The 12805-nt window shown below is 50.7% G+C and overlaps 1 protein-coding gene across 2 annotated transcripts; it reads right to left on the reverse strand.

Annotated features, from left to right (window-relative positions):
- Positions 1-59: 59 nt before the first annotated feature.
- Positions 60-9150, reverse strand: slc7a8a (solute carrier family 7 member 8a). Of its 2 annotated transcripts, XM_085905234.1 has the most exons (11): positions 8676-9150; positions 6129-6333; positions 5152-5303; positions 3786-3911; positions 3387-3540; positions 3176-3299; positions 2750-2853; positions 2567-2663; positions 2338-2487; positions 2001-2178; positions 60-1798 (listed from the first exon to the last, which is right to left on the reverse strand). In XM_085905234.1, exons 1-11 carry the CDS (start codon positions 8836-8838, stop codon positions 1674-1676), a joined length of 1578 nt encoding a protein of 525 aa, XP_085761360.1. In that variant the 5' UTR covers positions 8839-9150; the 3' UTR covers positions 60-1673. The 2 variants fall into 2 exon arrangements, with proteins under 2 accessions (XP_085761360.1, XP_085761361.1); XM_085905235.1 differs by lacking the exon at positions 60-1798 and having other exon boundaries at positions 2032-2178; positions 3176-3356; positions 3401-3540.
- Between the last annotated feature and the right edge of the window lie 3655 nt (positions 9151-12805).

Genomic DNA, 12805 nt, shown 5'->3' on the forward strand with positions numbered 1-12805 from the left:
TTTCTCTCTCTCTCTCTCTCTCTCTCTCAATACAAAGTGTTCTAAAAACAAATCACCGCTCACATGAATAACCATTTAATATTGTCAAAATCATTCAAACCCATGTTAGAGTTACTTTAAAACCAAAGAACAAATACACATTTCCTATTGTCAAAATCATTCAAAGCCATGGTACTTGAAATACTCCAACTAGCAAAGGAGCATTCCAACACTTAGACAAGAACTTGATTTGCGCCAATCCCAGCATTTCCTTGGTAGCCCGACTATCTTTTCGCGCAAGCCAAAAGATGAGGCATTTTGACAAACAGAAAGAAGCAAAACCGGCCCGGAGTTGCTCCTATTTATTTCCATGTCATTGTGTTGTTTCGTGGTATTCCCAAGAGGAATAAATATCAAAGTAGCACCTCCACAGACGATTCGCATTTTTGCTTTTGGCAACGTTAACTCATTCACTGCCAACCCAGTCTTTGACGTCTCTAACCGTCAATGGCACTGTATGAGTTAAAGGAGGCGTGCGCGCTTACCCTGAGAAACCCAGATGATTATTGCAGGCCTGAAGAGCATCATGAACATTTTAGGGACAGAACAAGAATCATACCACTGCTTCAGTTCAAAGGTGCATATTCAATTTATCTTTCATTCATGTAAGACCATTTAAAAAAGAAAAACTTTTGGTAGACAGCATCAATCATCACTCTAATATATATATATACATATATATATATAGATGTGTATGTGTGTGTGTGTTGTAATTCTATTATTAATTCCATTCATTCTAAAAATAATGATGTGATTATTCTACACAAAACCATTTAAAAAAAGAAAAACTTTTGGTAGACAGCATCAATCATCAGTCTATATATATATATATGTGTGTGTGTGTGTGTGTTGTAATTCTATTATTAATTCCATTCATTCTAAAAATAATGATGTGATTATTCTACACAAAACAGCTAAATCGTTGACTAGAAAAATACATTTGACAAGACAGTCAATGCCTTTTTTTTTTCATTCAGGTGTCTGCATTGTGATTTGTTGCAAAAACAATTCAGATGTAGTGGTGGGAAAAAACAAAACAAAACAAAACAAAACAGTGTTTTCTGCACGGTTTGAACAAAAACGACCAAATTCATCCACACCGCAGCGATACGAACGAACGAACGAACGGACGCACGCACGCACGCACGTACGCAGCTTTAAGCCTCTGGAGTAGTTGGCGGGAAAAAAAGAAAATTAACATGATGGATGGCTGGGAAGTCAAATGAAACAAACCACATGTAAAAGAGCGCCAAAGAAAATCACGGCATCCACTCTTACAAAACAAGAGATGCTTTCTGGAATCTTTGCGCTTTCACAATCAAATTTGAATACGTGAGGGAAAAAAAAGACCAAATTGAGAACAAAAGTAGAAAAACAACAAGAGGTCGTCACAGTGAACAATAATAAAAAACAAAAAAAATGATAATAATAAGACATACGTAGTAAGCTGTTTCTCTTGGGGCAGTGTGAAGATGACCAGCTAACGGCCGGCCGGGTGTTTTGTTGCACACGTTTCCAGGTGAAAGCTCATTGCTCTTCAAAATGTCATCACAGCATATTTGGCACACAGATGATTGGTTTTTTTTTTCCACCAAAAGTAAGAAAGAGATCAGTAAACGGGCGTCCGAGCGGCTTCAGCACTCGGCCGATTTGGACAGAGGCGACCTGGCTTCTTTCATTTCCTCGCCCTCGTCGTCGTCCGAGGTCTGAGCTGGATAAACCACCAGGCAGAACTTCTGACCCACATACGTCAACTTGTCTGAAGGAGAAGGAGACACGCGGCGTTAGTCTGCGATCGAGCGTCGGACGGGCTTCGTGAAACAAACGATACTACTTCCGCTGTGTACCCATTCCAAAACGGCCATCGGCAGCGTCGGGCCGGGCGGGCACCGGACGATCTACGGGAGCCCCGGCCGGGTCTGGCTGTCCCGAACCGGACGGACGGGACGGGACAAACCTACCGACAAATGCGTCGAAGCACTTTGGCTTGTTGTCCCAGTAGACGCCCAGGAAATAGACGGGCACGCCGGTGAGCATGATGGCCAGACCGATGCCGCACACCACCGGCTCGGAGTAGAGCGAGAAGATGAGGAGGAAGGCCCAGAAGAGGAGGTATATCACCGGCCAAATCAGGTTGATCTGAAAGCAAAAGAGAAAGCGTGAGGGCCGGGCCGAGCCGGGCCGGGCCGAGCCGGGCCGAGCCGGGCCGAGCCGGGCCGGGCCGGGCCGAGCCGGGCCGAGCCGGGCCGGGCCGAGCCGCGGCGCGCCGTCTCCCTCGCAATGAGCTTGGCGACGCACCTTGATGGGCCTGTGCATGTCAGGCTGTTTGATTCGCAGCACAATCTGCCCGGCGACGGTCACGCCGTAGAAGAGGTAGTTGATGAATCCCACGTAGTTGATGAGCGTGTACATGTCGCTGGTGCACAGCATCAGCAAGGTGGACAGGCACTGCGGACCAACAGACGGCTGCAAGGGTCACGTCGAGCCGAGCCGGGCCGGGCGAGACGGCTCGAGCGCCTGGACTCACGGTGAAGAGCAGCGCCGGAATGGGGGTGCAGCGCTTGACGTGAATCATGGCCAGAAGACTGGGGAGGTGGCCCTCTCTGGCTCCGGCAAAGAACAACCTGGCGTGGCGAGACCGGCACAAATCTTGGCGCCCATTTGGAATAAGCAAACAACACACACACCCACCCGCCCAAACGCCACTTGCCTCGACGAGGTGAAAAGGGAACCGTTGACTCCCCCGAAGGTGGACAGAGCCACAGAGATGGGCATGATCCACGCCATCACACCCAGAAGCTTCTCTCCAAAGGTCTGGGACCAACGAGCAAGGAAGAATAGGACACGTTTCACAGCTTTGTCTCCAGGATGGCGGTGGAAGTACCCAAACACTTGATCGTCCTTCTCCAATTCAAGACGGGAACAAAAACGGCCGGGAGTGTTTCTTGTTACGGAAAGGCCAGACTGGTGGGGACAAGCCTCGAACCTGAGCTGGGGTCTCACCCGAGCGGCAACCGGCAGACTGCTCGAGGCAAGTCTAGAGCCTGAGCTCAAGCCAGGGTTTGGTCCGAGTATGGCCATCTAGGATTTGGACTGGGTCGCTTTTCACCGCTGCCTGACGGAACCAGCCACTCACCACAGCGACGGCGTTGGAGGCCAGCAGCTCCTGCGGACTCATGGCCGACACGTAAGCGATGTTGGCGAAGACGTAGACAAAGGTCACCAGCGGGATGGAGATGAAGATGGCGCGGGGGAGGTTCCTGTCGATAGATAGACGGATGGACGGACGGATGGATGGATGGACGGATGGATGGACGCTAAAGAGATAGATAGGATACAAGTCTTACACGTAAGGATCTACCAGCTCCTCTGTGACATAGTTTAGGAAGTTCCATCCGCCGTAAGCAAAGGAGCCTTGGAGGAAGGACAAGGCTATCAAGCCCACGTCGTAGTCCTGGAAGGGCTCAAAGGCGTTGGCCGGCTCCAGCCAGTAGTACTCCCCTGCAAGGGCAACGGAAAGTCTTCAGACAGTGTAGGATTTGAGTTTGGCTCCTGGCCCTGTTTTCTTTTTCGACTGGCATTATTAGCAGTGCTTTGATGTGTCCAGGGAGGTTTGTCCCAGAGCACAGACTTAAGCCACCTAATTCTTTGTGTTGAAAGAGCCCTGTTTTGTTGGCCCCTAAAACAACTGGCCCTCGGCCATGTTGCGACTACTAATATTACCGCCAAGCCGCTGAGATCCTCACCCTTGCATATCTGCACGATGCCCATGATGATGATGAGGGCCAAGGCAAGCAGCTTCCCCGCCGTGAAAATGTCCTGCACCCTGGTGGCCCATCGCACGCTGGAGCAGTTCACCCACGTCAACAGCACTGGACAGCACACAAACACAATCATCTACGTGTGACTTTTCACAGCTTGAAGTGATCATGTGACCAACCACCTACTGGACCTACCTTTGACGTGGTGACTCCTTGCGCAACAGAGCCATCTTAGCAGGCCAAAAGGTTCATGTCAATGGGGGATTAAAAATGGCCTTTTTGACACAGCACTTTGCTGAAAGATGGATGTATTGATGGGTTTGGGTTAGGGGTTAGGGTTTTTTAGATTAGCGCTCCCGCAGCAGCTTCCAGCAGTGATAGGAAATACCGGACTTTGTTACGCCAGTTGAACAAGCAGCTCCGTCAATTCAGATTCGCGTGTTACTGCTGAGAACACGTGCCGAAACCGAGAGCGACGCAACGACGTGCTGAATTGCTGGCGCTTTTTTTTTTTTTTTAGCAGTCATCAGAGTCCAACGAGGGCCCCGCGCCGTCCCGTCCCGTCCCGGCTCGTCCCGTCCCGGCCCTCCCCTCCCACCTCCTAGCAAGCTTCCTGCCACAATGTAACACAAGACCGGGTCGCTAAATCCGGATAGGTCCCTAATTTAACTAAGGCTACATTCATTCAACCTGTCTGAAAGGTCAATTGAGGTGAGTTTGCCAGCCCTCTCGCTCGCAGGCACTCTTTCGAGGAGTACGGGACGAGCCGGGCTGTTTTTAAAGCCGTCTTCGCACCAAACGTACATTTCTTCTCGGCAAAGTTGACAAGGTCAACAAAGACGAGGACAAAGCTCGCAGTCACGGCCGGCCGTCTGATGTCCGCGTGTAGTATTTGCCTGGCGCGTGTCAACTTTTCAGAGGGATGCGGATGGACTGCTGTCAGAGCTGCGCAAACACTGGCAATTGGAAAAAACACAAGGAGGAGGGGAGGGGAGGGGCGGGGCGGGGCGCTCGCTGCCAAGGCGTCGGGCTAGATCCGTTTACATCTCTCGGATCAAAGCGAGACATGAAGACATTTATTTTTGTCGTGGAAGGCTAGTACGGCAAACTGAGGAATAACCACTTTTGAAACCGTTCCAATATTTCTAAAGGGTGAACGCTAATACAAATTGCTGGCAACTTTTTTGAGTCGACGCACATTGCATTTGTCACATCAAATGATACGGCGAGCCCGGGCTTTGACACCCGTGCGTGGACTACAAAGTCCTTTGGCCAGGCCTTTGATGAGGAGACTGGGACGCGTCTAAGGGCTTGTATTTTTGCGGCCGGCGAGAAGATAATTGTGACCTACGGAGACAAACGGCAGCGAGCAGGCGCAGCCCGATGTCCGGCGGCAAGCAGGTGGGGAAGAGAGGCTGCAGCACGTAGTTGGAGAAGGTCAGCGCGATGACGGCCTGGTTGGTCGGGTAAATCACCAGCACGGCGATCCACAGACGCAGGAACCTGGTCGGAAAAAAAAAAAAACAACAAAACGGCCCTCGGGATTAGGACACGGATGACTTCGCTCGCTCAACTAAGAGCCTTTGTTCGGAGCGAGGCTTAGGAAGGATCATCCCGCAGGAATGTGTGAGTTTGACGGGGAAAGAAAAATTCCGACAGCATTTCGGCGCCGGCGCCTTCGCTTCGACCCGAGCTGAATATTGAGAGAAATTGGGAGGCCCAAAACAATCCAGGGCTAGACGTCCTGCTTGCGAGACCCCGCTGAGAACACGAGTCTGTGTTGATTGTCTGGGCCAAAGTACAGTGCGTGTGTGTTTTTTGTTTTGTTTTGGACTCTTTTCCAGGAAGCGGTCTCATCCTTTTCCAAGCTCGCAACGGCAACCTGAATGAAGGAGCGAGCGATGGGAATACACGCTTGAAAGCCACAATAGTGGTTTGTAAACCCGCCTACTTAGTTCCGACCCCCTCCGAGTCCGCGGCTGGGATTTACGGGCTCATCCGCTCCTGATTCATTTTCATTTCAACTCTTAGCCTCATCCAGTCATACGCAACGCTGCGATCAGATGGTAAACTGGAACCAGCTCAACTCGACAGCCACGATTGCAATGGAGATGGCGGCAAATCACTACTTGTGTCTCAAGAAAACTCCTCAACCTACTTCACTTCCTTAGCACCCAAAAATGGCAGCAAAGCACTACGTTTGTCCAAAGAAAGGGCTCATCTCACCGCTACGAAACCCAGAGGTGCCTCAAGTTGGGAGCAAAGGACTACTTTTGATTCAAGGAAAGGGGACTTTTTTTTTTTTTTCCCTTCTTTGCGCGGGCTTACCCGGCCAGGCCTCCGAAAATGTCCTTGACGTAGGCGTAGTCGCCCCCCGACTTGGGGATGGTGACGCCCAGCTCGGCGTAGCACAGCGCCCCGATGGCGGTGATGAGGCCCGTGATGATCCACACCACCAGGGCCACGCCCACAGAGCTGGCGTTCTCCATCACGCCCTTTGGACTGACGAAAATTCCAGAGCCAATAATGTTTCCTAAAAGCAGAAGAAAAAAGGAGCCTCAGTCAGTCTGTCAGTCAGTCAGGCAGAGTCGACGACATTTCCATCCAAATTGGGGCGGAGCCCATTTTGAGCTTCGGCCGCAACCGGCCCATCCATTTTCTGATTTCCATCGTCAGTTACGCATTTATTTGTTCGAGGAAAGTGTTTGAAAGTCAAATGGGCAATGTTTAATCATTAGACAACTCCAATGGTTTGTTTTGTGTCACGTCGTTCGTTGACAAAACGGGAGTGGCAAATTAGCATCTCGTTACAACGTTGAATACATTTACAAGCTTGTTGGAATCCTGCTGCAGGTCTCAAAGTACCAGTGCGATTAAAAAAATAAATAAATTCCGGAACCTATTCGGAGGCATTTGAATAGGTTGAGCCTCGGCGCCACAAAGCTTAGCGAAAAAACGACGACAGAGTTTTCTAGCCTGACCCCTTTCTGTGCTTTTGTGACGCGACCCTCCATTTTACGAGCGAGGGACAGGAAAAAATAAGCTGTTGGCACTACAACGTGAGCGACAGATGCGCACCGCCGCCGCCATACGGGCGAAATGGGAAGTGGCAATCCGCTGACGCAGCAAAAGTCAGAGTTCGGGGGCCTCATAAAAGGGCGTTGATGTCAAAGGCCGCCTCCAATCATCATGATAGTCAGCACAGTACAAAAGTCCAAGGCAGCCGCCGCAAGCAAGCAAGCAAGCGCCAAATGCGGAAGGAACGCTTCAGACTGCAGCCGGCTTGCTTGTTTCATAAAGGAAGAGCACATCTGTCTTCCTCTTCCGCTCTTGAAGCAGCCGCACGCCATGAGTGGAACCCAAAAGGTTCTGGGACCCGGTCGGTAACATCGGTCGTCCCACAATCAAGAAAACCTCTCGAAGAGGAACGATGTGTGGCGGGCCATGGACGATATGAGCGTTGCAAATTGGCGTTGGCAACATTTTCATCTTCTGGCAACTTTGAGTCCGCCGTGTCAAAAAGCAACACGTGGAATCCGCTGAGTGAAGAGCGCTTGCCAGCCCCTGAGGCTTAGCCCGGCCAGACGTGCTAATACAAGTCGGCTATGCTGCAAGTGGCCAATAGTTGCCTTTTAATCCCTCTTGGAAATTGCACGTGTGCGCCGATACAATGGGGCTATGCAATTCTTTGATGTCCTTGGCTCGCTCGCCACTGAGACGCCGGCCGGGCCGAGCCAGGCCGGGCCGAGCCAGGCCGGGCCGAGCCAGGCCGGGCCGAGCCAGGCCGCACGTGACCTCAAAGTCCAGACTCTGGAAGGGCCATAAAATCCTTTGATTGCACCCAACTATCAGAAAAGGACAGCGCATGCACAAATTTACTTTGAGAATTGTTTAGGGACAATTGAAATGTGTGGTTGCATAAGTGCGCATGCCCACTTTGAACTAAGAATGTGGTTTTTTTTGTTGTTGTTTTTTTTAAATCATTGTTTTTTTGTTTTTTTTTTAACCCCGAATCAAGTTCAGCTGTTCTCGTAGGCCTTTGAGATGGTCAACCTTTTGGCTAAACAGCTGACATTTGAACAGGGGTGTGCAGACTTATGAGGGCAGCAGAGAAAATGGTGTGTTTCTTTCTGGTTGCTTTTTATTTTGCTGTATGAGATGGCGCTGTGTCTGTCGTAGCACTTTGAGGCTGTCAAATGACTCCAACATGCACGCTAACTTTCATTAGCCCACCTTTCAATTAGCATGAAGTAGCTATTTTAGCTCTTGATTTTATGTCCAGTGACCTAGAGGGTTTTCTTATTATTTTTGTATTGTTGTGATTATTTTTCCTGATGAGCTATTTTATCTCTTGATTTTTCAGTGACCTAGAGGGTCAGTGTTGAGTTATGTTTGAAAAGTAGGTTTGAATTCTGAAAGAAAAGCAAACATTGGAGACTTGGGTCCTTTGCAGTGTTGTCCTTCCGGCCCTGGCCGGGACTTCTGAGCACTCTCGCTCTCATCTTTCCTTCGGTTACTGTGGCAACGCACGCTTGAACGAGTCACTCGGCCCTCCCCGACTCGCCTTTTACCTGGCAAGGTCGATTGGCGACGGATCAAAATCGACGATCGTTTTACTCGATGTACAAGAAGTGGAAGGGAGGGAGGGAGGGAAGCAAGGCCTCAGTAAAGATGACATCAATGTGGCAAAAGAGAGAAAAAATAGTTTGTTTGACAACACCGCTCATTATTTGTGGTGGAAATGAACACAAGTGGATGGATGGATGGATGGATGGATGGATGGATGGATGGATGTAAATGAAGTTTGCCCATACGTCAATCGGGGCCAACAGATGTGCTCTCGATCTTTGAGGTGAAGCTGGCTTTGGAACTTACCAACGATGATACCGCAGGCGCTGACAAGGCCGATTTCCTTCTTGAGTGCGACCCCTCCTCCTCCTCCTCCTCCTCCTCCGCCTCCTCCGTCTCCTCCGTCTCGGGACTCTTCATCGGCAGCATCCTTGGAAGAAGCGCCCCGCTGTCTGGGACCGTCCGACATGTCGAGCAAGCTCTGTCTGTGTGTCTGTCTGTGCGTGTCTGTCTCTTCCTTCCTCGTTGACCTGTCTGTCCTTCCGCTCGTCGATGCGCTTATGCGCGCTTTCGGCAACCTGTCAGGCGCTGGAGCGCACACATGGGAAGAAAGAAAGAAAGAAAGTTCCAAGTGCGAGCGGGACGAGCGGGACGAATCCAGCGGTGGTGTCAGTGGAAGGCGCCTAAAGTCCGCCTGTCGTGCCCAACGCGCATAATCCAAATGTGCGCAAAATCTACACTTTGCTTCCGTGGAGCATGTTGCGTCCGCAGCGAGCGCCTCGTAAACATCTGTCGTGGGCTTTTGGACTCGTGAGAGCGGCTTAAATATGCCTTTGTGCGTCATACACCTAGCCCCGCCCCCACTCGCCTTGGCCGGCCTCCTTTCTGGACCCCTCCCCTCCCCTACTTCAAGAAGACAATAAAACATATTCGTTCCAAATAAAGACAATGAGAAGGAATTCTTTTAGCTTCAGCTCAGTTCATCTCCTGAAATAATTGACAATAAGTTCTTGTACAGAACCGAAAAGTCTTTTCATGGAAAATTGAACTCATTTTATTTAAGAAGTGGATTCTCTTTAAAACAATACACATTAGAATTTGTTTTGGAGTGTTTTGGCAAAAAGTTGGACACCTAAAATGTCTTTTATCAAACACACACATACACGCTTATTGTCAAAACGATCAAAATGATCTCACAGGCGTTTTGGGTGACAAATTCATCACTTATCCAGGCATTGTTCACACACGGGCACTAATGATTTTGCTCCTTGTCCCTGTAGCAGCCCCCTTGACACAGACGTCCCTATTCACCTGAGGGAAAACGCTGCTTCCCGTCCACTCGTGGTAGCGGACAAACAAAAGACTTGCAAAAGTGGGCATTTTTGTTCGAGCCGACTCGGCAAAAAGGGAAGTGACTCCTGACACGACTTGCGCGTTGTCTTATCAATGTTTGTTTGACGCCGTCACTCACGTCGGCACTCTTCTTCGGCCTTGATGGGATTAGCCGGCGTTTCTCGAAATGACGACGTCAGGAGTCCAAATGAAATCAGCATTTGTCACGTGACCCGCCTCAAGAGCTTATCCGGGATGTTTGTGAGGGCCGCAGATGTCATTTAGCCTCAAAGCTTGAGAAAATTGTCCAGAAGGAGCTTTCAGGGTTTTTTTTTTTTTTTTCCTCATGCATAGGCACGGTCAGCCTTGTGCAAGAGGAAAGGCGACAGTGCTTTGAACTGGACCGCAATGTCCTGACTCAGCGGCGTGCCGCTGCGAGCCATTCGCCAGGCCGGAAGCGGGCCTTTTTGCTCGTCCCCCCCCCCCCCCCCCCCCCCTCCATTGCACACTTGTTGCAATGATGCCTTTCCATCACGCAGGCGCTGGCGGGCAACAGATGCAGATTCTCCAGATAAAGCTGTTAATAAGTAAGCCCCCCCCCTCCTCCTCCTCGTTTCGTCTTGTTTGCCGCGCAGCCGATGGGAAATTGGAACAGTCACATACAAACGTGGGCAACCTGGAGAGGGAGGGAGGGAGGGAGGGACGGAGGGAGGGAGAGAGGGAGGCCATCACTTGCTCGTGTGCAATGAAAGAGGCTGATTTGCAAGCGTGTCCTCAAGCAATTGAAACCAACCGACGCCGCTTCTCGTATTGGACGACTTGCCGAGCCGAAATCAAACAAACAGAGAGCCTCGTCTTTTAAGTGTCGCGCTGTCCAACTTTGTCAACGTACCCAAACAAAAAGCAAATATCAGCATCCAAAATGATTCAAATATGCTTTTGATGAGTCGCGCTTGCTTTTTTAGAGGCAACGACTTTGTACACTTGAGGTAATATTCAGGTTATGCAAAATTTTAAATGAATTCTGAATATTTAAAAGGAAGGAAGGAAGGAAGGAAGGAAGGAAGGAAGGAAGGAAGGCAGGCAGGCAGGCAGGCAGGCAGGCAGGCAGGCAGGCAGGCAGGCAGGCAGGCAGGCAGGCAGGCAGGCAGGCAGGCAGGCAGGCAGGCAGGCAGGCAGGCAGGCAGGAAGGAAGGAAGGAAGGAAGGAAGGAAGGAAGGAAGGAAGGAAGGAAGGAAGGAAGGAAGGAAGGAAGGAAGGAAGGAAGGAAGGAAGGAAGGAAGGAAGGAAGAGAGGAAGGAAGAGAGGAAGGAAGGAAGGAAGGAAGGAAGAGAGGAAGGAAGAGAGGAAGGAAGAGAGGAAGGAAGGAAGGAAGGAAGGAAGGAAGGGAGGAAGGAAGAGAGGAAGGAAGAGAGGAAGGAAGAGAGGAAGGAAGAGAGGAAGGAAGAGAGGAAGGAAGAGAGGAAGGAAGGCAGTTCCTTCTTCAAACTTTGATGGACTTTGCCTGAGCGCAAGGTCCAAAGAAGGCCCAACCCACCCACAGCTGGCCACTTTGAAGTGAAGCGCACGCAGTTGGAGAGAGAGACAATGACAATTCAAGCGTTTGCTTCCTTCAGCCCAGCCTGCTTTGGGGAACTGGGAGGAGGCGGCCCAAAAAGAGACCAAAAAAAAAAAAAAACATTTGAAGGCGTCAAAGAGGAATGTGCCAATTTACAGTGGAACGAGTGGAAAGAGGGGGCAGAAAGTCTTGGAGGAAGAAAAAGCCAAAGAAGGGGTGGGCGGGGGGGGCGGGGGGGGGGACTGTCGTAATCGGAGCTGCGTGTTTACCGTGCACCCAGAAACACGCCCCACCCGCCCGCCTGCCCGCCCGGGGACAATGTGTTCCAAAACACGTGCAGAGCTTCCAAAACGTGCATGGCGTCATACCTCGCTCGGGCTGCGATTTTGGCCCGGTCACCCCTTTAGCTAAATATGGCCGCTAAAGTATGACAAGCGCCTGCTCCGCAAGGCGTGCCACTTTTCACCCCCCCCCCCCCCCCCCCCACCAGAAAGCCAAAACAGGCAACAAGTACGCCCGGGCCTGGACGTACAGATTGTGTATTTCATTTCAAACAATAACAAATGTGTGTGTGTGTGTGTGTGTGTGTGTGTGTTGCTGCATTGGCACGACGACAACAACAAAATAATGGCGCTCCCCAATTGACTCCAATAGAACCCAATCATTGCATCCTTAAAAGGGTTCCGAGAGGCGACCCGGATCTGACTTTGGAGCCAAGGACGCCGGGACTGGACGCTAGGCCCGTCGGACCCAGAGTGTGTCCCGTCATCAGCTCACGTTTGTCTCTTGAAATCTTCTGAACAAATTCGAACAACATTGTAACTGTAGACCCCCCTGTATTGTGCCTGTCATATTGGTTTTCCTCCCTCTTGGCTGTTTTCAAGCGAGTCTGGTTGGATCCGGATCTCGCCGGCCCAAGATAGGGCCGCCTAGCTTTTTGAAATCTCCTTTTTTTGATTTGTCTGCACAGTACTTGATCCCTTCCCTTGCTTTGTCCTCCAATTCTGAATGAGACTCTCTCTCTTGTCCCTCCCTCAGGGAAAAGGCGCCATCATTGTCGCCGCGCGCCACTTTGACGTTGGCACAATTCCAACTGGGCTGTTTTTGGTGCATATTCCTGAAAAGTTGGAGACGCAGTGTACGGAGGAGAAGGTGTTGAATCTCACACCATCCTCGCGTGTTGACCTTTCCCACAATGGCGCCCTCCCCGGATCGGCGGCTTGGCAGCCGGCGCGCATCGTCGACGAGCCGTCAGACTCGTTTGTCTGTCGATTTGGCGGGATGCGAGCGTGATGGACGGGCGAGCGTGCGGCGGCCGGCCGGCTGGGCTCCGCCCATCTTACTTGAGCCCATGAAATATTTACGGGAGTGCAGCTCGACGGTTATATTTAGCCTGCCGGACGCTTGCTTGCTGCCTGCTTGCTGCCTGCTTGCTTCTTCAGCACGTTGGAATGGCGTGGATCAATTGATCTTCTGGCTGACGTGTGCTCCAGGAAGCCAACTGCATTTTGGCATTCACATTGAAGTGAAAGAAAGAAAAAAATCA

The sequence above is a fragment of the Syngnathus leptorhynchus genome, chromosome 2 (assembly GCF_054491065.1).
Source record: "Syngnathus leptorhynchus isolate UIUO chromosome 2, UIUO_Slep, whole genome shotgun sequence".
NCBI lineage: Eukaryota > Metazoa > Chordata > Actinopteri > Syngnathiformes > Syngnathidae > Syngnathus > Syngnathus leptorhynchus.